The 27,234-nt window shown below is 48.1% G+C and overlaps 2 protein-coding genes and 1 pseudogene across 5 annotated transcripts in view; 1 reads left to right on the top strand and 2 right to left on the bottom strand.

The window, feature by feature from the left end:
• Positions 1-22,731, top strand: part of ZNF609 (zinc finger protein 609) — a 269,562-nt gene extending 246,831 nt beyond the window's left edge. For 3 of the 4 annotated variants that reach the window (XM_074392828.1, XM_039469110.2, XM_074392827.1), the window contains exons 7-10: positions 1,229-1,404; positions 1,652-1,868; positions 2,300-2,378; positions 2,681-22,731. In XM_074392828.1, coding sequence (XP_074248929.1) covers positions 1,229-1,404; positions 1,652-1,868; positions 2,300-2,373 — 467 coding nt within the window. In that variant the 3' untranslated portion in view covers positions 2,374-2,378; positions 2,681-22,731. The remainder of the gene's footprint in view (positions 1-1,228; positions 1,405-1,651; positions 1,869-2,299; positions 2,379-2,680) is intronic. The other variant, XM_039469111.2, reaches the window with a different exon arrangement.
• On the bottom strand, positions 9,760-18,340 carry OAZ2 (ornithine decarboxylase antizyme 2). The gene is given in 6 exon segments (XM_074389606.1): positions 9,760-9,993; positions 10,226-10,311; positions 11,148-11,323; positions 12,181-12,261; positions 12,263-12,338; positions 18,312-18,340. Coding segments are annotated over 6 exon segments (579 nt in total). The 3' UTR covers positions 9,760-9,862.
• A 3,641-nt stretch (positions 22,732-26,372) lies between the features above and the next one.
• On the bottom strand, positions 26,373-26,493 carry LOC120364054 (U4 spliceosomal RNA; annotated as a pseudogene).
• Between the last annotated feature and the right edge of the window lie 741 nt (positions 26,494-27,234).

The following is a 27,234-nucleotide window of genomic DNA, read 5'->3' as shown; positions in this document are numbered from 1 at the left end:
GTAGCTGGGATTATAGGCACCTGCCACCATGCCCAGCTAATTTTTTGTATTTTTAGTAGAGACGGGGTTTCACCATGTTGACCAGGTTGGTCTCGATCTCTTGACCTCGTGATCCACCCGCCTTGGCCTCCCAAAGTGCTGGGATTACAGGAAAATGCTCTTTACTCTGTGATTTATATTGCCCAAATGAGCCTTGTGGGGTGCTTCTGGGGCAGAAGGGCATTTCTTTAGCCTCACTCCTTAGAGCTCCCAGCTTTCTACAGCAGCCTAAATAGTCTCAACATTCTGGTGACATTATTATAAAGCACACTCTGAATAGAAGTAAGCTTTTCAAACAGAATTAGGAAACTGTCTTACCCTTGAGGCGTTCCTTTATCCCTGTCACCCACACCTGTCTATATAAAAATCATAGTTGCATTTGTTGAGTGTTTGCCCTGAGCCAGGTGCAGTCCTCTGAGATTTATGCACATTATCTTTTTTAATCCTTCCTATCACCTTAAGTAATAAGTATTGGTATCTTCATTTTTGATGATGAAGAAACTGAAGCTCAAAACAGTTACTAATTTGCTCAAGGTTACCAAGCTAGTAAGTCTCAGAGGTGGGGTTTGGAGCCCAAGGCTCTGACTCCAGATCCTGTGATCTTTCTACTTTATCAAATCACTTCTTCAAGATGCATGAGAGACCAGTTCAAAGAACCATTATTGGATCTAGGGAAGTTGGTTGCAGGAAATAGGGCTGTGCTCTTAATATCCCTTAGCAAATTTTTCCTATAGAGCTTGGTAAAGAAAGGTCAAGCCAACAGTCTCAGCCAAATACACTATGTTAGAAGGCTGATGCCCGGCCGGGCGCAGTGGCTCAAGCCTGTAATCCCAGCACTTTGGGAGGCCGAGGCGGGTGGATCATGAGGTCGAGAGATCGAGACCATCCTGATCAACATGGTGAAACCCCGTCTCTACTAAAAATACAAAAAATTAGCTGGGCGTGGTGGCACGTGCCTGTAATCCCAGCTACTCAGGAGGCTGAGGCAGGAGAATTGCCTGAACCCAGGAGGCGGAGGTTGCGGTGAGCCGAGATCGCGCCATTGCACTCCAGCCGGGGTAACAAGAGTGAAACTCCGTCTCAAAAAAAAAAAAAAAAAGAAAGCTGATGCCCACCTAATGAAGCTCACTAAAGCAGAGCTTCCTCTGCCTCCCCCATCTCTTTGACTGTTTGATTTCTCCTTCCACAGGTTCCTACCTGCCTTCCAGCTACTCTTTCTCCCCATATGGCAGCAAGGTCTCAGGTAGTGAAGATGCTGACAAGGCACGAGCCAGCCCTAGTGTCAGTTGTAAATCCAGCTCTGAGTCCAAAGCCCTGGACATCTTGCAGCAGCATGCCAGTCACTACAAGAGCAAGTCTCCCACGGTAAGAGAAGTACTCTGATGCTGGCTGTTTTCCAAAGACCAGTAAGGCCAAATCCAGGGTCAAGGAGAAGGTGGGCAATGGCCCTAGTAGGACATCTTCTTGACTCTCAGGTGTCTTACACTTTTAGGGGTCATAAGGTGGGACCCTGGGCATCTCACTTTGTGTGTGTGTGTGTGTGTGTGTGTGTGTGTGTGTGTGTGTGTGTGTGTCTCACTTAGTGCTTCTGTGTCTCTGGTTTCCTTTCCAGATAAGTGATAAAACTTCTCAGGAGAGAGATCGAGGAGGCTGTGGGGTGGTTGGGAGTGGTGGCAGTTGTAGCAGTGTTGGGGGAGCTGGTGGGGGTGAACGGAGTGTTGACCGGCCCCGCACCTCTCCTTCCCAGCGCCTGATGTCCACACACCACCACCACCACCACTTGGGGTACTCGTTGCTCCCAGCACAGTACAACTTACCCTATGCAGCAGGTAAGCCTATTTTCCCTACCACCTGTTGTTTTGTCTTGTTTTGTTTATCTTCATCCCAGTAGTAATGCCCACAGCTAGTACCTTCCTCCCTGCCACATGATAATCCTTTTTTCTGAGCTGCTAATCTGTGGACAGTCCTAACCTCCTGCAGTCATTAAAGCATGTGATATGATTTCCTCCCTTGGAGTTTTGGGACTCTTAAACTCCTCCAGAATACTGGCTTTGATAGTCAGAAGAATATGGAACAAGGTGTTCCCCACAGTCCAAGAGAAACACTCAGCTGAGAAATAGAGCCTTACTATCTACCTCCAGCAAATATATCTGGCTGAGTTATCAGATTTTTTTTTCTGTCAGCACCCCAAAACTCAGGGAAAATGGTTAATGGAAGGTTTCTGTGAGTGTTACACTAACATGTTCTCCCGCTCACTCAGGGCTTTCTTCTACAGCCATTGTTGCCAGCCAACAAGGCTCAACTCCCTCACTCTACCCACCCCCCAGGAGGTGAGAGTGGTAAGTAACTTTTGTTAATTTGGGGCAACATATAAAGCAGGGATAGTTGCTACCTGGATCACAGTATCCCTAAGTGAGGAATAACTCTGAGGGGTCAGCCATCTGGAATCCATGGAACCCTGGCCAAGCCTCTTGTACAAGAGTCTCCCATGAAGCCATGTTTATCTGAGAGGGCCTGTGGAACAGTGTCCCCTAGGGACCAATACTGGCCACTCCTACAGTTCATTTTCTTGGAGTGCCACCTTGTGGTTATTTGACCAACAGGCTGAGTGCCTGGTTATCTGTCCATGTTTCCCTTGCAGACACCAAGTGCCCGGATAAAGTCAGCTTCACGGGCCCGGACTGGCTCACCCAAGGAGGTGCTGAAGGTGCCACTTAGACATCAGTTAAATGGTGTTGATCATCCTGTTTGCCGTTTCCACCATGACTGAAGGCAGACCCTTGGCTATCTCGCCCACCAGACCTCCGGACTACCTGACCTTCCCTCTTCCTCAGGAGCTGGAGAACTGGTACTTAGCAAAAATATTTATTCTCTCAGCCACAGTCATGACTCTTGTGGCTTCTGTGGCGATGAAGGCACGGGAAGCAACCAGGGGAACATGGCCTCAGCCCAGAGAAGCCACTACTCTGTTCTCTAAGCCCCTGGTCTGCTGCCAGAGCAGTACCAATCCCTCCCCAACCAGGGAGGGACCCCCCCATCCCCAAGCACTGGCTAAGGTCTGAAGACAGCACAGCAGCCATACCCCTCACCATCATTACCACCATCACCAGATTCTGCATCTCCCTAGTGCTTTGCACCCTGGGAACTGGCAGCATGTGGAGGAACTAGAATCTCAGGAAAGAAATTGGGGGTTGTTTTCTACATAATTGTGAAAACAAGGTCTTCAAATGTGGAGACTTCTCCCCTCTTACATGAGCACATATAAACGCTCACAGCCTAGCGTGGAAAGGAAGACCAAGGCAACTGCCCCAACATGGCCTTGAGCTGCCTGTGAGGCAGGGGTCAGGGGTTCCAACACCAGCACAGGGCTCCCTAGGGACACTGGGAGTAAGCTGGCGCTGGAGCATGAATGGCGTCTGTGAAGTAGAACCTGCATCCCCACTAAGTCCTGCTGCTTCTTATTCCCCAACTCCTTGCCCTTTTCCCTTCCCTCCTAACCCCTTGGTGCCTTTCCCAGGGGGATCCCCATACTGGTCTTGCCTCTTGTTTTCCACTGCTTGGCTCTTAAGCCTCAGGCAGATAAACTAGTATTCCCCCCAGCATGGGGAACCTTGGAGTCTGCCAGGTCACCTTAGGGCAAGGCCCAGAAGGCAAGCCCTAGGAGCACCCAGCAGTTCTTGGAGATATCCTGTCATCTAGCCATCTGATATCTTCCTCATTTGGGGCCACAAATATATACAGCCCAATTCCTCTGTCTACAAGTACATGATTTTATATAGCTCAATCTGTAACCTCCATGTGGGCCAATATAAGCCTTGTTTCTTGGTAACACACATTTTGTTTGAGGGGCCACTGGCTGTGGGAGGTTATTTGTTCCTTAGACCCCGGGATAACACATCCAAGCCATTACTTACTAGAGTCTCAGAATGTACTCAGTGGAGTTGTGCGTTGAGGCAGCCAACATTTCTCTGCTCTCCTTAGAAAGGCAGTACCCCAATGGAAGCTTTATGCTCTTTGTACTGGCAAAGTGATGATGATTTGGTAGCTTTCTTGGGGTCATGTCTTCCCCAAGGTGTGGGGAAGCTTACTTGGCTTTTGAGGTATCATCCCTTTGTTCTCCCCTCCTATCTTTCCTTGACCCTCTGGATTGAGAGAGAGAGATAAAGACTGACAGACACCAGCGTAGGCTAGAAAAGGGAGTGTGACCAGAGTGCCAGCAATGACTAGGAGCAGGAACTTGGCTCTGATTCAGTTTGGAGAATGGGAAATAGGGGATAGTAAGCACAATGCCCAGTTGCCCAGTAGTAGCTGATTTCCAGGGACCCTGGCACCCTACACATGAGAGGCTAAGGGTCACCATCTGCCCAAGAGGATCCCCTCTGATCTACAGACCTTTCCCCTAGGTTTCTACGTCCTCGTTTTTGTTCAAGTTGGGTTCAGAGCCCTGCAAAAAAAAACATTGTTTTAGACCTCTTGGCAGGGCCCCACACAGCCTCCCTCTTTCCCATCATTCCCTCTGCCTCCTGCTGCCCTCATGGGCAGTGCTCGAGCAGTGACTTCGCTTTCCTCCATGGAAGCATCTAGTGCAGACACCTTTACCCCACCTCACCTCAGTCACCCCAACCAAGAGAGTGACTGAATTTCAGCCTGTTAGGCCCTCCTGGGCTCCTGTGAGGTGGAGCCAAGGGCCCCTCTCTGTTCCCATTTTTAAATATTGTCGTGTGTTTTGTATCTGTGGCACTGGCCTGCAGCATACTCTGTACATATTGTAAAGAAACCATTTGGAGTAATTTTCTTTTACATTGGGCAGGCATGGCCCTGAATTCCTGCCCTTTCCACTCATTCTGTAACATAGAGGATGAACTTCTGTATTAGCTGGGCAGCCTTGGGTTCTCCAGAAGAGAACATTTTTCTTTTCCTTTTTTATTCTTAAAAAACATTCGGCTCCTTGATCCTCAGAGCAGAAGCTGCTCAGAAGAGTAGGTGAAAGCCACAGTGGCAGATCCTGATGCTTGCTGGGCCCAGTCTTTCCTCTCTGAAATAACATGAAGCAGCAGCTATGGAGATTCTTGACAAGTGCTGAGTCAAAGATTTGCTGTCCACCTCTACATGGGGAGGAGAAACACAGGTGGGAGCTACCTGTGGCATCCATGACCTAGTCAGAGGGATGTGAGACGCTCAGCAGGGATCCCCACCCCATCCCACCCTAGAAGCAAAGCCTGGAAAAATTTGCTGCCAAGGGCCAAGACCACCTGACCAAGCCTATCTCTGAGCCACCCTTGCCCAGGCCCTTACAGACATCGCTCACTGGGCTTCCCATAGAGGAGAAGCTAAAGAGAAGGGGCCTCATCCCCAGATAGATCAGCCAAGGCTTGGAGAGCTGCTCTTTAGGATCCACATCAACTACTTCCTCACTTGAAGGTATGGCAGTTCCCTTCATCCCCTTTTCCTGCCTTGTACATGTATGAAATTTCCTTCTCTTACCCAGCTCTCTCCACACATCACAAGATCAAAGAACCACGCGCTTAGAAGGGTAAGAGGGCGCCCTATGAAATGAAATGGTGATTTCTTGAGTCTCTTCTTTCCGGGTTTCAAGGGGCCATTGGGAGTTAAGACTGCAGAAGGGCTAGAGAATTATTGTATACTGGCTTTGAGGCCACCGATGTCACTTATCCCACATTCCTTCTCACCATCCCATTGTCTACTCGATGCCCCCAAGATGCAACTGGGCAGCTAGTTGGCCCCATAATTCTGGGCCTTTGTTGTTTATTACTTGGGCATCCCAGGAAGCTTTCCAGTGATCCCCTACCATGGGCCCCTCCTGGGATCAAGCCCCTCCTGGGCCCTGTCCCCAGCCCCTCCTGCCCCAGCCCACCCGCTTGCCTTGGTGCTCAGCCCCCGTATTGGGAGCAGGTTGGGGCGAGCTGGAGGCCCGGGCTGGAGGGGCAGTGTTGGTGTTCATAGCTTTTGTTCCATTGGCGTTGCTCTGTTGGATTTAATTTCAGTCTTCCTGATTCTTCCCTTCTGTAAAGTGTACATTACCAAGTTCCTTGTTTTTTTATATATATATATAAATATATATATATACAAACTGTACTCTTTTTGCCTTTGTACATTCAGGCAAGAAGAGAAAATAAATCTTTTTAAGAGACAATCACAAATCTGTGAGGGCTGCTGGTTATTTCTCCTGGAGTTTGCTGCTGAGCTGCCTCCTCCTTCCTCCCAACTTTCCTGTTCTCCCTCAGCTCTCCTGATCTTCCTGGCCCTGCTCCATATGCTTCCTCAGCTTCACCTTCCCTGACTGATGGCAAGCTGTTGAATCCAGTGTCTGACTACCTGCCCTGTAACCCTTTTCTGCCCAGCGTTGTTTTCTGGCTTGGCCACTGGCTTAGCCCAGGAGCTTTATTCTGTGCCCTGGCCTCTCTTCTCTTCACCTTTAGATCCCATTCACCGAAGTGGCTTTGGACCCCTTGGTACTCTGGGACTTGTCTCCTGGAGGCCCTGGCTTGGGACACTCACCTGTGAAACTATGCAGCTGGGAGCTCTCTGCCTAAGAGTTTGCACTATTTAAACCTGCTTAGGAGTTAGGACGGATGGTTTCAGGAATGACTGGGAAACTACTCCTAAAACTCCCCCCACATTCCAGCCTCTAGAATGCTCTGATCCAGAGCTTAGCGATGATTCCCAGCTGGTGGACTCCTTTAGCTGCCCCATCAGAAGAACAAGGGCTAAGGGTTTATGGGTCGTGAGTATTTGATCAGAATTTTAAAGGGTGTGGTACACTCTGAAACACAGCCCAACCAAACCATTGTTTGGCCCCTTTTTCTTTTCCTCTACCTTCCTCCTCCCCTCGTTTTTCCCTTTCTCTCTCCTTCTTCTTAATTGGCTTTGGAATTGAAGTATATTTTTAAATTATTTGTTGTATTTATTGAATAAAGTTTTTAATGTCCCTGTTCTTAAATTTAGACTTAGTTTGCCTTTCACATATTTCCCCTATCCCACTCCACCCCCACAATACTCTGCCTTTTAAATTGCTTTTTAAACTGTAGTGCAGCCTTTTGGATACCATATTTTTTTCCTGTCGGTGGTCTTCAATAGCAAAAGTTTTTTTGAAGAGGGAAATCTTGACTGAGTGCCTTTCTGACTCTAGCTGTATTGAAGAGGAACCACCAATAGGTGGCAGCAGAATCTCAAGCAGGTTTCTTGGGAAAAGGTAAGGGACTGAGTTTTGTCTTGGTTCTTTTTCATTTGTCTTGTAGATTCCTTGTGTTTGAGTTTAATATCTGTATCCTAAACTGCCAGCTGCCTCTAAGAATTACCTGCTCAGTGGGGGACATCCAGTTTTAACTGAATGTCTCTAGTCCTAGATTTGCTCTAATAACATGTCCCAGGTACAGTGGTTGATTCCTGTAATCCCAGCACAGAGGCCTGGAGTTCAAGACCAGCCTAGGCAACATGGCGAAACCCTGTCTCTACTATAAATACAAAAAAGTAGCTGTGGTGGTGCACGTCTGTAATCCCAGCTACTCAGGAGGTTGAGGCAGGAGAATCACTTGAAAACCCAGGAAGTAGAGGTTGCAGTGAGCAAGACTGTACCACTGCACTCTAGTGAGACTCCATCTCCACAAAAAAAAAAAAAAAAACTGGAAGTGGAGCTCATTACTTTTTTGTTTTTTTTGGTTTGAGACAGTGTCTCGCTCTTGTCGCCCAGGCTGGAGTACAGTGGCACAATCTCAGCTCACTGCAGCCTCCACCTTCCTGGGTTCAAGCAATTCTCCTGCTTCAGCCTCCCGAGTAGCTGGGATTACAGGCACATGCCACCATGCCCAGCTAATTTCTTGTATTTTTAGTAGAGACAGAGTTTCACCATGTTGACCAGGATAGCCTTGATCTCCTGACCTGGTTATCAGCCCACCTCGGCCTCCCAAAGTGCTGGGATCATAGGCTTGAGCCACTGCACCCAGCCCTCATTACCTTTTAATGAATACAAGGTAGAATCCAAGATTAATGAACTTGGCCAGAGTGAAAACACAAGCAAGCTCCATAAAGAGCAATGTGAGAGCCACAGCTCCACAGTAGACAGTTGCGAAAACGGAGGAGGTGAAGAACATGCCCTTTACTTTGCAAAACAGAAGCAAAACAAAGTGCAAGTTCTGGAGAAATTAAAAAACTGTGGTGAAGGGGATTCCAGTCCCCTGGGTGCCACTGAGAGCTTATTCATTAGGCTGTGGTGTGGGGAACTGGAAGCCACACCTTATGACACTGGGCTCCAAAAGGAGAAAACTAGAATGGGGAAGGTGTGTGCTGCACCCTTCAGAGACCTCAGGAATGGGAATGTCAGGCAGCTCCATGCAAAAGCCAAAACCCAGTTTCAGGACCAGCTTCCCCAGCCTTCTGGAGAAAAGGAAGAGCTAAGAGCAGCTTGGATGTTAGCTGGAACTTAGTATATATAGCCTCTCCTAGATAAAGCTCATGTGTACCCATCTCTCTCTCCAGGGGGCTCTGGCAGTGAGTCTCAGACTCCTAGCAACCCCACATTTCGGTGTAATATGTCCCCAGAGACCTCGGCCAGTTCATCTGCCCTCCTACACCGCAGCTTTTTCCCCCAGAGGAGCACGCACCACACCTCTATTAGATTAGGCTCTGGACTTAAAACAGTTTGGTAGGGAGCTGGTCCTAGTTCAGAAATAAAAAATAGACCAACCACAACTTTAAATCAGTTTATTGACACAGTAACACAACACACTTGCCTCCCTGACATCCCCATTCCCCTCATCCAGTCTAGATCTCTTGCCCCTTCCTCTTCCCTTAAAACAAACTGTTTAGTGAAAACAGTTAAGAGCAGGCCACTTCTGCACTCCCAGCACTACCCTAGGCCCTGCAGAGCAGGGTCTCAGGCACTACTCAGAACCTGGTGGGGAGGCAGTTAGCATTATACACACAGCCAGAAGCATCCAGTCCCTAAGAATAAATTTCCCCACAATTCCCAGGCCCTGAGTTGCTATATATTCCTCACTGCTCTTTGTGACCCCAGGAAGGAGACCTTGGGGCCTGGGCCTGCAGCCAGGAGCAAGAACTCCTGGCAGTGATTTGAGAATTCGAGTTTGGCTAGTGTTTTTTAAGGCCCAGGCATCCCCCAAAAAAGCCCTGGTGGTGGGAGTAAACTTCAATGCCCCTATTTAAAATGTACTGATAACATTAAACAGATTAAGCCAGCTTAACCAAATGCCAAAATAACACTAAGCTGTAAAGAAGGAGGGGTCGGACCTGCTTACTCCAGGCCAGACACAAATGCACACAGAGAAGGCCAGGTAAGAGTGTCAAAATAACTCAAGGACACTGCCCAGGGATGAAAAGCCTAATACTCAGGAGCCCCTGGGGTGACAGGAAGCAAGGAAAGAAAATGCACAAGTCTTAATAACCAAAACAGAAAGCCAACAGCAGGGAAACCTGAGCCTGACAGTGCTGCCCACCAGCCCTCCAGGCCATGCCCCTGAACCCAGACAGTCCCTCCCTGTCTAGGCAATGTCCTCCTCCCCTAGGCTAGATAGAGCACATCACACAGCGCGGTTTAAAAAGCTTCTAATGCCAGTTCATAAACATCTTCATTTACTATTGGTGATTACATGTGAATAATATGTTTATACTGTTCTTTATGGAAAACAATTTCAACCAGTCAACTCCCAGAACACAATAGGCAACCCTTACCCTGAGCCCCTCAGTGTCCTTCTCTAGACAGCAAGCAGCCCTCTCCTCTGTCCCAGGGCTGCCTAACTTCCCCTCTTCCCCCACTGTGGCTCTTGGGCAAAGCATCCTCTGACCATTAGTCCTCATCGGACAAGTTGTGGTCCAGGGGATAAACCATGAACATCACATCTGGCCGAGAGGGAACACAGGGATGGCCTGGACGTACAATCTCAAAGCCCAAGAAGCTGAAGGTCTTCAGGAGTGGAGCTGCAGAAGATAGAGTGTAACAGAGAGTCTGATGAGAAACACAAGGGTAGGCTCAAATCAAAACCCCAAAGATAGGACAAATAAGCACTAGGCTTTTACTAACCCTCTGGGTGCCCTCCTGCCATGATTTCCCATGAAATTCAAGAGTCCCACACCTCACTGTGGAGGTAATCCCTTCTCTCCCCAGGCCCCCTGTCTGGGCTGTGGGGCTCAGGCCGGTCTGACTCCTCACCTCTGTCTTCTCGGCCCTTCCTGAAGCAGATGAAGACATAGTTCACTTTCATCTTTTCTTCAGCAAACTCTAGCAGTGCTAACAATCTGCAGGAAGCAGAGAAGTACTTAGGCCCATCACCACCTCCCTAGACCTCCCTCCCATTCACACTCCACCCCTACCCCTAGCAACCTAAAGGCTTTTCTGAGGCATAAAAGCAGCAATATAAATACAGAAGCTCCAGGGGAAAGATTCCTATGCCAAGACCCTAAGAGCCTTGAATTCATAAAGAAAAAAGCCATAGCGCCTAAGAAAAATGATGTTGACTTTTCTCTTCCTGTAGTGGGCGTTCTTCTTCTGAAAGTAAAACACTACCCATCTTAACGAATGCTGTTCACAAGATAGTCTTGAGGCCTAGAAAGAGAACCCAGTTCTTGAGGTGTCCCCCAGATTGCTAAGTTTGGTATGATCACCTGCCACTGAGAGGACACTCTGGGCTCTAACATTGCCTAAAAGGATTTTCTCAAGAGGCTGGGGCCACTCAAGATTTCTGTCCTCAGGTCATTTCTTACACCCCTGAGCCACTTGGAGGGTCTCTGCCCAATCCAAAATGAAATCCCACTTACCCATGAGCTTCCTGGCCTTTTAAACTGCACCACTGTATGGTAGCTAAAGGGGGACTTGGTGTCTGCTGAGAACCTGAACCATGAGGCCATTAACCGGCAGGCATTTGGTTAACGTGGTAACGATCTGCTTTAATTATAACCTAGAGCTGACCTGTCTTACTGGCTAAAAATAACCTGTTACAAAATGGTATCTGCTTGGAGAGTCTAGAGCTAAGGGAGAAGGCACAGACTCCCCTGCAATTCTGTTACCTGCAGTAAACATATACCCTTCTCTGGAATGGAACCTCCTTTCCCTTCCCCAGCATTTGGCTCTTTACCCTTCTTTGCTCCCATCAGCTAATAATCCATCTGGGATTTCTACAAACAGGCTCTGGCTGGACAGGACTGCATCCCAAGAAGAGACCTTCACCTCGGTGACCTCATACTGGAAGTGGACAATGTGAGGTTTTCCATCATTCACAGGGAGGTCCTGGGTCACAGTGAGCTTCTCGTCCTAGGAAGGAAAGCAGGGCAGAGGACCAGGTCACTACTGCTTCTGGCCATATCATCCACTCCCTAATGTAGTCGGTGCTGGGAGTCCCCTTAGGCCAGTCTCAGAGTAGCACAGGATAAAGGGCATACTAAAAACGCAGAGCTTCATGATGGCTAAAAGCTGTCACTCACAGGGCACTAAGACCAGTTGATGGTGGTAAAAGCTAGCAAGGTAGGAAATATTTTCTAGTTGTCCACTAGGTGTCAAGTACAAAGTGCTGTCCCATATATTACCTCCATCATCATGACAAGCACTTGAGATGGGTATTAACTCCATTTTAAATCTGAGAATAATGTAGCAACTGCTCCAAAGATAATGAATGGCAAAGATGCAATTCAAACCCAGGTCTCCCTGACTCGAAACCCCATGCTTTTCCCCAGTACCATGTTCTTTTCCTTCCCTGTCAGAAAGGATAACATCAAAAACAAGAATATGTGTGAGGGTTTGGCTGGAGCCCCAGTCAGCCAAAGCCTGCTTCCAACTGGACTGTAGGGTCTGCATTATCTCCCCTGGGTACAGTCCCAAGAGCCCAGAATTCAGCTACCGTGCTAACCTTCCATCCCAGTCTCAGGGAGAAGCTAAACTAACTTCTGGGCCTCAATTTACAGCAGATTAAAAGGGAACAAATGGTGCTGGTATCTTTCCTCTTAATATTCCCAATAAGCCACACAGCAGCCTCAGTTGAAAGGGTCCTTCACAGTCCCCCACTGGTCTAGTCTAAGAGCCAGAAGACTCAAGAGATTACTACCCTTGAGCAGCAGCTCAGTGGAGTCTGAGAAGGTTCCATCCCTAGCCTTCCATCCCAGAGTCGTCCTTACCTTATATATTAGAGCTGAGAGAGAAGGATCCCTGCCGCCCCCTCGCCCACCGGGGATCTTCGACAGTGGGTGAGGGGCATCAGGAGCACCACAGAGGCCCCGGAACAATGTGCCTGCAGCACTGGAGCTGGGGACAGTTACTCAAAGGCAAAATACTACTGCAAGAGACAGAGGGTGAGACAGTAAACACCAAGACTTGAAGATTTAACCCAAATCCTACCCCAACCCCTGTCCTGGCTCTGTAAACCGGTGTGTGAAGGCTCCCCTACTGCCCCAGTTCTGTGGGCTTCTGCTCCCAGAACTACACTGCTATCTTAAGGTGAAGCTACTGTGCTGCAGAGGCATAGGGAGGGAGTCTCAGAAGGGCCACTCGAGTCCAACTGGGTGTATCTGCCCAGAGGAGCATCTAGCAAACGTCTTCTAACAAATCACTGTGGCAATGGGCAGACCTCAGAAATCACCAGAGCCTGGCTTACCTGCCAAGCCTCAAACCGTGTGCTAGTCTGTTTTCCTTTCCCTGTTGGTACTTCAACCACCTATGTGGCAGAATCACAAAAGCCCACAGTCACATCAGGCTGGAGAGGGGAAGTCATGTGGCCTGGGTACGGTGTCCCTGAGGAACTCTCAAGGCCACTTCCTCAATGATGGCCCCATCCCCCTCTCAGCAAAGGAACTGGAGTGAGAAAACATTTAACCAAATCCCTTGATGGTTAAGGATAAAACTAAATCCAGGGATTTGGCTCCCAGAGCAGAGGTACACAATAGTACATAAGAATACTGTGCTATGTGATTTTGCCCCTGGTATACCACCAAATGCTGGGCCTCCTTGCCGTTCTTTGCTGATCCTTTTGTGACCTGAGCATGGGAGGTCAAGTAATACTGCTGTGGTCAGAGCAGACACTCAGATGTGCTAGGTGCAGGGTATGTCCTGGGAGAGGAGGATGCATGCTATGACCTGAGAAAGGAAGCCAATCATCAGATTATAGCAAGTAAAAGGCTCCTAAAGGAGTTCCCTGTCACCTTACTGGCCACGTTGATTTTCAGATGGACCCAACAGGGCTGTAGATCTGCTCAACTGTCTTCTTTGAATCCAATTTCAAAGAAGAAATTCCTTAGGCTGAGATGCAGCTCATTTCCTACGCCAATGGCAAGTGAAGCAGGGAAAAAGGTAAACTGTATGTGCATGTATACACCATGACTTCAGCAAGACATGTCCCCAGGCACCACACAGCCTCAGAGCAGCTGGAATGCAGTGGATACATATAGGGGGTACTGCAGTGGTGTGCTGGGGCCAGCTCACATAATCATGCATATCTCTTCCCAAATAGGTGTTTAATGATGTCGTGTTGATACTCTCAACTAGCTAAAGGAAGAGTATTTACACTGCAAAAGTCACCAAATGCTATAAATCAGGGCTTTTTTTTCCCCTGAAAGCCATTGTAAAATGGTGTTAAGTAACTATTCTTCACATGGTCCTTTGCTTTATATGGCATGGCATGCCAATTTTGGACTCTTCTAAATGAAGAGCAACAGAACTGAACTCACGCCTAACATAGCAATCGTACAATAACCAAATGGGCAGTCCTATTAGCAGACCTGTATCTGCACTCCAGCTGAAAATGGAAGTCCAGACCGTCACTGCTCAGTTCTAGGGTCTGTTCTCTCAAAGATTTCAACTGGGGGCCAACAAGTATACTTGGAAATGTGAGAAACAGAATTCACAGGAAAGTGTCCATGAGTCTGCAGCATCAATATCTAAAAGGGTGCACTTTGGGAGGCTGAGGCGAGCAGATCACTTGAGCTCAGGAGTTCAAGACTAGCCTGGCCAACACAGTGAAACCCCATCTCTACTAAAAGTATAAAAGTTAGCCAGGCATGGTGGCAGGCACCTGTAGTCCCACCTACTCAGGCTAAGGCAGGAGAATTGCTTGAACACAAAGTGGAAGCTGCAGTGAGCCAAGATTGCACCACTGCACTCTAGCCTGGGCAACAGAGCCAGACTCCTGAAAAAAACAAAACCAAAAACTAGGGGTGTAAACACATGCCCACCTCTTGCCTCCTCTGGAAAACCTCAGGTCATCCTTATCTCCTCTACTCTTGGCCTCACCGACAGCTGTTAACTAACAAAGGGCCGGGCTGGGCACAGTGGCTCGCACCTGTAATCCCAACACTTTGGGAGACTTAGGAGAGTGGATCACTTGAGGTCAGGAGTTCGAGACCAGCCTGGCCAATATGGTGAAACCCCATCTCTACTAAAAATACAAAAAAAAATTAGGTGTGGTGGTACATACCTGTAGACCCAGCTACTCAGGAGGCTGACACAGGAGAATCACTTGAACCTGGGAGGCAGAAGCTACAGTGAGCCAATATTGTGCCACTGTATTCCAGCCTGGGTGACAGAGAAATTTCATCTCACAACAAACCCAGTCTCTAGTGAAAATAGAAAAATTAGCCAGGTGTGGTGGTGCGTGCCTGTAATCTCAGCTACTCAGGAGGCTGAGCCAAGAGAATCGCTTTAACCTGGGAGGCAGAGATTGCAGGGAGCCAAGACCACACCGTTTCACTCCAGCCTAGGCAACAAGAGCAAAACTCTTGTCTCAAAAACACCACCACCACCACCACAAAAGGGCGTAACAGAGGACTATGCTACTGTTTTCAAGGACAGGAGTTATTTTCTGCTGGGGATAATGAGCTATCGTGATTCCCCCTTCAAATGTGTTAAGGGGTGGAATAACTGTCCAGACTAAAAGAAGTAAGACGAGGGTGTCGGGGGAGTGGGGCAGGGGGGTGGTTTCCTCAAACAAATGCGCACACACACACACACACACCACATTATACAATTCCCTTCTCATCCCCTAGTGACTATTTCTGGCCTGTGCTGAGGTTCCTGCAGGAGCATGAGGAGAGCTGAGCCACTGGAGAAAGCTGGTTTGCTTCTATTGGTCAGTGGAGCTACTCAAAGATAAGGCAAACCCCTCTGGGATAGACAGATGAGATGTCATCGTGTATATGAGAAGAATTAATTAGGTTTACAAAATAATCCTATCGATCACCAAGGCTCTTGCTAAAATTCTGGTGCCAGGGTTTTTTGAGACGGAGTTTCGCTCTTGTTACCCAGGCTGGAGTGCAATGGCGCAATCTTGGCTCACCACAACCTCTGCTCACTGCAACCTCTGCCTCCTGGGTTCAAGCAGTTCGCCTGCTTCAGCCTCCCCAAGTAGCTGGGACTACAGGCGCGCGCCACCATGCCCAGCTAATTTTTGTATTTTTTTTACTAGAGACGGGGTTTCACCATGTTGACCAGGATGGTCTCGATCTCTTGACCTCGTGATCCACCCGCCTCAGCCTCCCAAAGTACTGGGATTACAGGCGTGAGCCACCGTGCCTGGCCTCCTCAAATGGTCTTTAGATGAATGAGCTACAATCACCTCTGCCTTGCATTCCAACTACCATCTTGATTCTTAGCTAATTTTTACTTGAAAACAGCAGACACAACAGGGCCAACCCACTGAAAAGATCAGAATAAAGTGAGGATTTGTTTTTAAACCAAAATCCCCTTTGTCTTCCTAAAAATTATCCCTGGAGCCTGTCTGCCCTGTGTCCGGCACTAATCTATGAGCTTGTGATATATTTTCTTTAAGCAGTGGGGCTTGTGATATTTCTGTTTTCCTGATCTCTCTCCCCTTCAAATAAATGCACGATATCTACGCCATGGCAATATGTCATTTACTTCCCTGCTCGCTCACAGGGATCCTGGAGGCTCCGCTCCTCCCCCATAAATCTGCACAAGAAAGCAAGTGTGTGTGTCAGTGGCCGTGGAGGGGTGTTTCAAGCCCCCACTCTGGGAACTAGTTCCATTTCCCTAAAAGAAACAGCTGGGGTTGGGGATAAGCTTAGTAGACAGTAGATCACAATAATTATCTTCATTGTCCACATAAAGCATCTGTTATTAGTTACTTGCTGTAAATGGCAAATTGCTTCTCTTCCAGAAAACCTGATTGTCATTTCTGAAGTGAGAAAGGAAGGGGGATGGGTACATATGTGGCGGTTAAAGACATGAAAGGGCATGAAATGACCCAGTGATAGCCGCCTCTTCTAATAATGCCTTTAGTGTTCAAATGGTATTGAAGATACGCCACCAAGCTCATTAGGAATAGTGAATACTGGAATAATTTAAGCACAAGAGACAATGACTTCTAAACACTAGTCTTCCTATCCTAAGATCCAAACCAGGTTAGGTTTCATATTCAGTTTAGTTTTGTTTCTAACTGGCTCCTATTCCCAGCTTTTCCCAACCCTTCCTTACCTCCTGGTCACATCACTTGGGGGCAGGCATGGTTTAATCTCAGCTACCAAAAGGATGATTTAAGCAGCTTAGGCCAGGCGCAGTGGCTCATGCCTGTAATCCCAGCACTTTGGGAGGCCGAGGTGGGCAGATCACCTGAGGTCAGGAGTTCGAGGCCAGTCTGGCCAATAATGGTAAAAACTCCGTCTCTACTAAAAATACAAAAATAGCCTGGCGTGGTGGCGGGCGCCTGTAATCCCAGTTACTTGGGAGGCTGAGGCAGAATTGCTTGAATCCAGGAAGCGGAGGTTGCAGTGAGCCAAGATCATGCCACTGCACTCCAGCCTGGGTAACAGAGTGACACTCTGTCTCAAAAAAAGCTAAGTCCTTTTCAGAGGCTGAAAAGATCAGGCTGATTAAGGAGAATCAAATGTATTAGACTGAACCCAAACATCCAGTTGGGCTAGTCCTGCTTTGGGAGAGAAGAAAAAATACACCATACTGGAAACGAAGGTGTCAGGTATCCAGCATACAAGGCAATTCAGAAGAGAGATGGGCCGGGCGCAGTGGCTCACGCCTGTAATCCCAACACTTTGGGAGGCCGAGGCGGGTGGATCACGAGGTCAAGAGATCGAGGCCATCCTGGTCAACATAGTGAAACCCTGTCTCTACTAAAATACAAAAATTAGCTGGGCATGGTGGCGCGTGCCTGTAGTCCCAGCTACTCGGGAGGCTGAGGCAGGAGAATTGCCTGAACCCAGGAGGTAGAGGTTGCGGTGAGCCGAGATCGTGCCATTGCACTCCAGCCTGGGTAACATGAGCGAAACTCCGTCTCAAAAAAAAAAAAAAGAAGAGAGATGGAAGATTAGAGCCAATCTGTTAGTGCCTTTTACTTTCTCAGTTATAGGACATGCCCTTGGAAACACTCCTCAGAATACATATGATGTTGCTAACATATCACATCCTGCTGCCTCTAATTTAAAGTGTCCCCTTAGCAGGTTATAGTTTTACACACTGACTTAAGACAGGCAGTCCATGTAGCAGATGAATACCTGGGCAATGATGATGGCAAATAAATTTTTTTTTTTTTTTTGAGACAGTCTTGCTCTGTCACCAGGCGCCAGGCTGGAGTACAGTGGCACAATCTCGGCTCACTGCAACCTCTGCCTCCCGGGTTCAAGCAATTCTCCTGCCTCAGCCTCCCAAGTAGCTGGGACTACAGGCGCGTGCCACCATGCCTGGCTAATTTTTCTATTTTTTAGTAGAGACAGGGTTTCACCATGCTGGCCAGGATGGTCTCGATCTCTTGACCTCGTGATCCACCCGTCTCAGCCTCCCAAAGTGCTAGGATTACAGGCGTGAGCCACCGCGCCCAGCTGGCAAACAAAATTTTTATAATTCAAATAGTATTTCTAAATCTCTAGGGCACTTACTATTTAAAAGAATTAACCTTAAGTCTCCTGATAAAAGTAAAGGATCTTCTGCAAAGAATCACTTCCGGGGCCAGGTGCAGTGGCTCACACCTGTAATCCCAGCACTTTGGGAGGCTAAGGCGGACAGCTCACCAGGTCAAGAGATCAAGACCATCCTGACCAACATGGTGAAACCCCGTCTCTACTAAAAATATAAAAATTAGCTGGGCATGGTGGCACGCACCTGTAGTCCCAGCTACTCAGGAGGGTGAGGCAGGAAAATCGCCTGAACCCAGGAGGCAGCAGTTCCAGTGACCTGAGATCGTGGCACTGCATGCGAGCCTGGCAACAGAGCAAGACTCCGTCTCAAAAAAAAAAAAAAAAAAAAAAGCGCATCACTTCCTGTTGTCTTTAGTCAGTTTTGATTTGCATACAGTTGGTCCTCTATATCCACAGGTTCCATATTCGTGCATTCAACCAACCATGGATTGAAAATACTAAGGAAAAAAATAACAGCACAATAAAAAATAGTACAAATAAAAGAGCATTAAAACTATTTACACAGAATTTACATTGTGTTATGTATTATAAGTAAACTAGAGATATTTAAAGTATATGGGAAGATACATGTAGGTTATATGTAAATACTACACCATTTTATATAATGGACTTGAGCACCCTTGAATTTTGGTATGGGGAAGGTCCTGAAACCAGTTCCCCACAGATGGAATACCAAAAGAGTACAGAGTACACAGAGAAGAAATTCAATATAAAAGTAATTCTGTGACTAACTTCCACTTAGCTACATCTAAAAAATACTTGAATTCAAATTCTCATTAATATACTTTTAATCAAATTTCACTTGAATCAGTGGCCTCCTTCATTCATTCAAGTCTGCACCCTTTCTCTGGTATCTATTACCTGCCAGAGAGAGTAAGATGGCCTTTGTTTTACCTACCTTTGGTATCAAAAGAAGAAAAGAAAACCACATTCCCAACAGTTCTACATTCATTTCCCTCTCTCAACCTCTTCTGACCCATTTGTGTCTCAGGCCCTTCCTCATAGAACATCCAAAGGTGCCTTCACTTCCCTCATACAGGTTGCTTTTACTCTGCGTCTAGGATTTCTTTGATCACTAATCCCTATGCAAAAAGAGCTGCCATCACTTAGCAAAACAGAAAGTAAGAAAGGTGAGAAGTGATGATCACCTCCAGTATAGTGTGGCCATGGAGGCTGATTTCCAGCTGCCAATGCCCCTTCCATCTGAGAAAGAGCCCATGGGCAGATGCCAGGCATAAATCATTTCACTAGGGTTGATCTGCATTCCAAAGAAAGTCTTCTTGCTAAGCGTAATTATAAAGAAAATGACATCACCACTCTTGAATCACAGGCTGAAAGCCAAATTGGGTTTTAGTTCATTCTCCACAAGAAACACAGTTATAGTGGTAGCTAGAACATCTGTGCCTCTAGGGTTTGCTTATCACACAGCTGATACTGGTACATCTGCCAAAGGTAGGCACAGTCATATATGCTACCAGAGGTGAGTCAATAGCTAGGTGATGAAGCTTTAAAAAAAGACTTTACTTTTACATATTAAGTAACTCAATCTAGTTTGTAGAGTAAGCTCATCACACAGTACCAGCCTCTCCCCAGGATAGAATCACATCATTTGTTTATATAGTGTCAAAGGCTCAAGAAATTTTCTTTCTTAAGGTTAATCTTACACAAAGCATTTACGCTGCTGCTGCTGCTACTAACCAGATACTACCTGTTTTGTTCACTTTAAGTGACAAAATTCTTGCTTGCCTACTTGTTCATTTCTGGTCTATACCTTTTTTTTTTTTTTTTTTTTAAAGAGATGGGGAGTCTCACTGGGCGCGGTGGCTCACGCCTGTAATCCCAGCACTTTGGGAGGCCGAGGTGGGTGGATCACGAGGTCAACAGATCGAGACCATCCTGGTCAACACGGTGAAACCCCGTCTCTCCTAAAACTACAAAACATTAGCTGGGCATGGTGGCGCGTGCCTGTAATCCCAGATACTCAGGAGGCTGAGGCAGGAGAATTGCCTGAACCCAGGAGGCGGGGGTTGCGGTGAGCTGAGATCGTGCCATTGCACTCCAGCCTGGGCAACAAGAGCGAAACTCCGTCTCAAAAAAAAAAAAAAAAAAAAAAGACATGGGGAGTCTCACTGTTGCGCAGGCTGGGCTCGAACTCCTAGGCTCAAGCAATTGTCTCAGCCTCCAAAAGTTCTGGGATTACGCACATGAGCCACCATGCCCAGCCTGGTCTATAACTTGCAATTAGGCTTCATAACCTTCTAAATCATGGCACCAACTTGAATCAACACTGTATACTCTTTCAGAAAGGGATGAATTACTCATTTTTCTAGAAATGCACATTTGTAACATCCATCTATCCCACTCCTCAGTCCCCTTTTTTATACTTTCGAGCAGCTCTGAGGCTAAATTTGGATTTCTTGGCAGAGTGAGGAATTGCTATTATTAGCCCACACTGCTTTCTGAAGCACAGCTCTGATTTGGGGGGGATTCCTGACTATACTAGGAGAGTGTGTGTGTCTCTCTCTTTCCTCTCTCTCTCCCCTTTCTTCTCTCCCTCAACCCTCCCACCATAGGGTGACCTTGAAGGCACATCATACGAAACTGGCTCTCCCTACCCTCCATGGCCAACAAGCTGTAGTGTCAGTAAATAAGGAATAACTGAAACCAGACTCTTCAGAAAGAGATGATAATTCCATTAGCCAGGAAACCACTCAGTGAGTATGCTCAGGATAGGTCTGATATGTTCTTCTGCCCTGCCTTCGTCCCCACAAAAACAACCTGTAGAACCAAATGTTTCTCCTCAAAGCCCATCAGCACAGGTTGTTTCTAATATCACTGTCAAGCCAGGGCTGGTGCTTCTCTACATACTGTACGGTCGCAAGGTACAAAGCAAGCCCTAGACAGATACTGTCTCCCTGCCCCCGCAAATCCAGGCAGAAAAAGGCCAGGAAGCTTGATTTCCTTGGATTTAAACCTCATGTTCAAAAAAACATAATAAAGATGCTTGTACTGTACTTGTATCTTCTTCCTTCCCCCACCATCAGGAATTCTGACATTTGGAAGTACCAATCAGAACAACACTGGAAAGGAAGAGCCTTGTTTTCAAGATGTAGTGCCAGCTCCTCTGCAACTATTTCTTTCTGAAAACCAAGCCTCCACCTCCTGAGTTTTTCACTGGAGCCAGGAAAGCTGAAAATCCCATCCCCCACCCAATGGGAGCTAAATTCCCAGCCAGCTCCCCCATCTATGGATACCAAACACCGAGAACACTGACTGGGAAGAACATCCGGCTCTTATCGGAATCCCTAGTTAGGACTCTACCAGGATTCCTTCAGAAAGTTAGAGGCAGGCCGGAGGAAGCTAAGAAACATGCTATGCAAACAGGATTGCCATCACTCAAAGAAACCCGACACCCTGCACACAACACCCCACCCCCAGGCCAAATGGAGGAGCCTGAGCCAAGGCTTAGCTCCTGCCCAGGCCCTGGCAGGCCAGTTGGCTCCTCTCTTCACCTGCCTCTCATACAGCCAGGCCCCTCAAATTACCAACACGCTAAGCAAGGGCCCTGCAGACAAGCAAGCCTGTTTTGCCACTTAGGAAGCTGGAAGGAATTTTCAAGTTAACCCAACCCCCTCTTCTTTTCACATGTAAGCACACTGGCTCAGCCAGAACTCTGGTCTTTCAACTTCACAGCTGGCAAAGACCCTTACATGTTGGTTCCACATTGCTCAACTCTTAGTGCTCAGCCTGCAAAAGACTCGGCATTTCGACCAGCTCAATCCAGAGGACTCCAGAGAATGACTGCTGAGACCATACCACCTTCCAACCCCCACTACAGACACACAAAAAGAACAGAAAAAAAAAGTCCATCTCACCCCTTGAGTGGGTTTTGTTGTAGGTCCCTCTGCTTCCCTCTGTCCCTGCGCTTCATCCTGCCCTCTCTCATACCTGCCATCTATGCTCAGCACACACAGCACCTTTGCCACAAGTAAGTAAACCCCTTTGCATCCAGCACTCTCCCAGTCTATATCCGCCTCTACTTCCTCAGCTCCAGAGGGGCTGGGTTACAAAACAGAGTGAAGGAGGGGAATGCAGAGGAAATGGACATGGAGAATCTTGGAAAAGGAAATTAACAGCTGATGGGACTGTAGGGTAAAGAGAACTTGGGAGGCAGTGATAACAGGTCAAATAAGAGCATAAAAAAATCATCAAATGCAGAGTGAATTTTCTTCCTGCAAAGAAATGAGGGGGAGGGCACTAGATAAGAGTCTGAGACTTGGGGGAAGAAAATGGCCAATGGCTGAGAACTGAGTTAACTAGAGACAGGAACTTCAGAGGCTGTTTTAAGTATTTTACCTTGAGTACTTCTGGACAGTACCTGAGAGAGAAAGACTAAGAAATCCCTGAAGAAACTGAGCCCAGGAGGCAGAAGTTGCAGTGAGCCCAGATCACACAACTGCACTCCATCCTGGCCCACAGAGTCAGACCCTGTCTCTAAAAAAAAAAAAAAGGCCTCTAAGAAAATTAGGCCTTTGTCGGTAAAGAAAGGGCTCACACCCACTACAGGAGTAGGATGGGAAAAGCTGAGGCCTTCTGCAGGGAGAGGAAGCAGTGGTTTTTAACCCTGGCTTTGCATTATAGAGAATTACCTAGGGAGCTTTAAAAATATTGCCGGGCGCTGTGGCTCACGCCTGTAATCCCAGCTCTTAGGGAGGCAGAGGCGGGAGGATAGCTTGAGCCCAGGAGTTCGAGACCTGCCTGGGCAACATAGCGAGACCCCGTTCTCCACAAAAAGGAAAAAAACAAAAAGACAAAAAAAAAAAAAAAAAAAAATATATGCTAGGCCAGGTGTGGTGGCTCACAACCGTAATCCCAGCACTTTGGGAGGCCAAGGCGGATCACGAGGTCAGGAGTTTGAGACCAGCCTGACCAACATGGTGAAACCCTGTCTCTACTAAAAATACATAAATTAGCTGGGCATGGTGGTGCAAGCCTGTAATCCCAGCTACTGAGGAGGCTGAGGCAGGAGAATTGCTTGAACCTGGGAGGCAAGGTTGCAGTGAGCTGATACTGTGCCACTGCACTCCAACCTGGGCAACAAAGCAAGACACCATCTCGAAAAAAAAAAAAAAAAAGAAATATATACACTTATATAGATATGCTAATAACCAGGCTACCCTAGGCCAATGAGACCAATCTTTGAAGGGGCGGGGGGGCCCAAGTGACTGATATTTCAAATGTCCAGCCAGGGTTAAGACATACTGAAGAAAAAGAAAAGCTGAAAACCCAGTTGGAATATTTAAGGCTGGTGCTGCTGAACAAGTGGGAAAGGGAAAGTTGAGAGACTATTTCAGTAAGAAGAGTGCCCAAGCTTGAGAGGAACCCTGAGTGGCAGCTAAGGTGCCCCTAAGTGGCACCTGTGTGAAGAAAAGCAATAAAGGCAATGCTTATAAGAGGAACTGCTCTAATTCTGGATAGAACATGGCCCAATTTAAGAAAGATTTACAGAGAATCGAACTGTTTGCAAAATAATGAGGCCCAAGTGAGGGGCAGAGGCTATAAGGCCAAATCTGGGGACAAAAGGTCTGGTGTGGGGAACTAATGAGCTTCAGACACGGTCTGGACAGGACAGCAACCAATTTGGGGGAAAAATGAGGACGAAAATTAGGTCCAAATTGTAAATGAAAGCCATGTTGATGTATAAGGTGCAACTGGGATTAAAAATTGTGGGAAAGGAGGAAACTGTGGAACAGTTTCAGAGAACAGAAGCACAAATGTGGGATATATTAATATTTGAGGGAGAGATAGGTGAGAAGGGTTGCTCTGAAGAAAGAGAGGCATGTAGAGAAAGGAAAATTGAGCAACTATCTGCACCAGGAGAGACAGAGCATGCAAGTGGAAAACCAGGGTGCTCCGTCTTAGATGTGTAGCCTTTCTCTAATTAATGAGGGAAGACTACGGTTGGGTTTTGACGGAGGAAACTGCAAAGTCCCAGTGTCCAGAATAAGCAGCTTGGTTTGAAGGCACTGGAGGTACGGGAAGGGGGAGTTCATTGGAAGCAGGACAGCTGAGTCCTGTGATCTCATGATCCAAAGGTGAAGTTAAGAGAGGAGGGAGAAGAATGAGTTACAGCTGAGAGAAAGTGTTTAGAGGCTAAGAATGTTTCCAAGAGTGTTGGGGAAACATCACTGGAGCAATAGGATGGAGGACAGGAACAAACCCAGTGTTTGAGAAACAAAAGGAATGATCCTGGGAGACTGGGAAAACAGGGGCTAACTGGGAGATGGGTGTGGAGGAAGGAAGGTGGGGGAAAGATGAAGCTGAAGTATGGGGCCAGGAGGAGGGCTGGACATCTGTGTAAGGACTGCGAGGCCTGAAGAGAATGGGGGGAGGGTGATGAGTGGGGGGAACTGAGAACTGCAGAAATGGAGGCTGACTTTGGGTGGGGGGCAGTGACACAAGAAAAGTCGGGGGGGGGTGCAGTTTCCATTAGGGAGGGGATTCAAAGGGAAGGGTTAAGTGACTTACAGAGGGAGTAAGAAAGATTTGGGGAAGCCAGAAAACCATTTGGGGAATCTGAATGCGGGGGAAAGCCTAGTTTGGGGAATGGGGCACAGATCGGTGGGGATGAGGGAAAAGGGGACCTGGCTGGAAGGTTGTGTCCCGGCTTTTGGGGGCTTTAGGGGAGGAGAAGGCCCGGATGAGGGGGATGGGCTGGGCTGGAGAGAGGGGGCTAAGGACGGAAGGAGGCCCAGTCGCAGGGCTGAGGACCGGACTGGAGGGGCCGAAGTGCTGAAGGGATCCGGCTGAGAGCGGATGGCCCGGTTGTGGGGAGACGGGGACCAGCTAGGGGGATGGGGGAGGACCTCTGGAGCAGATGAGGGAGGATGGGGGCGGGGAGCCTGGGCCGGGCCGTTACCTGTCCTGGGTGTTTATCATCCTCGGCGGCTCTGCTCAGGGTGGGAGGAGGCGGCGCAGGGAGTGGATAGGTGGATAAGTGGGTGGGTGTGGGATCGCGCGCGCGGGGTCGATCTCTGCGGGGTAAGTCCCTGTCAGGCCGCGGGCCGAGCGCCTCCTCCTGCCTCAGCGAGCGCCTGCCTCCAACTGACCCTCCCCGGCCGCCGCCGACGCCGCCCCGCCCCCGAGTGCCTAATCTGCATAGCCCCACCCCAGCGCCGCGCGGTGTCCTGGGAAACTGGGGCCCACAACAAAGGGCAAAGCACCGCCACGCCTCCGCGCAGGCGCACCAAGGAACGATTGTGGGGGTGGGGTAGGGGGTCCGAATGAAGGACAGGCTGTGCAGGAGGCCATGGCCAAAGCGGTGGTCCTGCCCGCGGCTGTGGGCAGCGGGGCCCAGAAGATGCGCTGTTTCCGGTACAGTTTTCTGTGACAATTGATTCAACGGGGTCCTCATCCCTATTCCTTGTTTGCATGGGGCCGAGAAGGGCTATGCCATTTAATGTAAGCCCTGGGAGTATATTAAAACAAAATTAGAAATCTAAGAGAACTACACACATATTAGCACCATTCCCTATCTGAGTCCAATCCCACAGATCCGTTACCTCAGCTTATAATGCAGATCAATAACCTCGGTTGTCGGCTGAGATCAGCAATCTCAGCATCTGGTACACATCTCATGTCAGTTGTCAAGGCTCCAAGCACTGGCTTAGGGTTTGTCATCTGAAGCCAGAGCTCTGTAGGTCATAGCACAGTTACAGCAAGACAGTCAGGGAAGGCATCGTCACTAACTCGTTCACAATCACTTCACATCACAATCAGTAAAAGTTACTTCAATCGATCATACAAGGTTACTAGTTCAGTCACCTCCATTGAGTATCCCTACTGCTCCTTATCACAGATTAGTACCAGAAGGCCACAGTCACCGGTGCACAGACCCCTCAGATCACAGTCCTTGCAGGTTACAAGCACAGGCAACCCAGATCGTACTCAAGAGAGGTCACATTATCTCAGATCACAGTGGGTCACCTGTCACCTCAGATCACATCCATTCATTTATTCAACACATAAGTGTTTGTTTATTTTTGAGATGGAGTCTCTCTCTATCGCCCAGGCTGGAGTGCAATGGTGCCCTCTCGGCTCACCACAACCTCCGCCTCCCAGGTTCAAGCGATTCTCCTGCCTCAGCTTCCCTAGTAGCTGGAATTACAGGCGTATGGCACCACACCCAGCTAATTTTTTTGTATTTTTAGTAGAGACAGGGTTTTACCCTTTTGGTCATGCTGGTCTCAAACTCCTGACTTCATGATCCACCCGCCTCAGCCTCCCAAAGTACTGGAATTATGGGCTGGAGCTACCTCGCCTGGCCTATTTATTTATTTTTTGAGATGGCGTCTCTGTGGCCAAGGCTGGAATGCAGTGGCACGATCTCAGCTCACTGAAACCTCCACCTCCCAGGTTAGAGCAATTCTCCTGCCTCAGCCTCCTGAGTAGCTAGGATTATAGACGTGCACCACTACGCCCTGCTAATTTTTCAATTAGCAATAATCCTGCCTCAGATAAACCTCATTGGCTACGATACTGCCACTGTGCAAAGCTATGCCCAGCTAATTTTTGTACTTTTAGTAGAGATGGGGTTTCACCATGCTGGACAGGCTGGTCTTGAACTCCTAACCTCAGGTGATCTGCCCACCTCAGCCTCCCTGGGATTACAGGCATGAGCCACCACACCTGGCCAACAAATAATTATTGAATAACTACTTACTGTGTGCTCTAGGCACGTGACAGAGTCCAAGAATACTGAGTGATCAACCAGGCAAGGTTCCTGCCTTGGATGTCACAATCTGGTCAAGGGGAGAGACAGAGGCCATCACAATACCAGGTAAGTAAGTGCTCCATGGTAGGAATGCCAAAGAGATTAAAAAAAAAAAAAAAAGGGGCCGGGCGCGGTAGCTCACGCCTGTAATCCCAGTACTTTGGGAGGCCGAGGCAGGTGGATCATGAGGTCAAGAGATCGACACCATCCTGGTCAACATGGTGAAACCCTGTCTCTACTAAAAATACAAAAAATTAGCTGGACATGGTGGTGTGTGCCTGTAATCCCAGCTACTCAGGAGGCTGAGGCAGGAGAATTGCCTGAACCCAGGAGGCGGAGGTTGCGGTGAGTCGAGATTGCGCCATTGCACTCCAGCCTGGGTAACAAGAGCGAAAGTCCGTCTCGGGGAAAAAAAAAAAAAAAGAGGTTGGGGGTGGTAGCTCACGCCTGTAATCCAAGCACTTTGGAGGCCAAGGCGGGTGGATCACCTGAGGTCGGGAGTTCAAGACCAGCCTGACCAACAT

Source organism: Saimiri boliviensis, chromosome 2 (assembly GCF_048565385.1).
Source record: "Saimiri boliviensis isolate mSaiBol1 chromosome 2, mSaiBol1.pri, whole genome shotgun sequence".
Taxonomy (NCBI): Eukaryota; Metazoa; Chordata; class Mammalia; order Primates; family Cebidae; genus Saimiri; species Saimiri boliviensis.
This window is presented reverse-complemented; position numbering and strand designations above follow the sequence as displayed.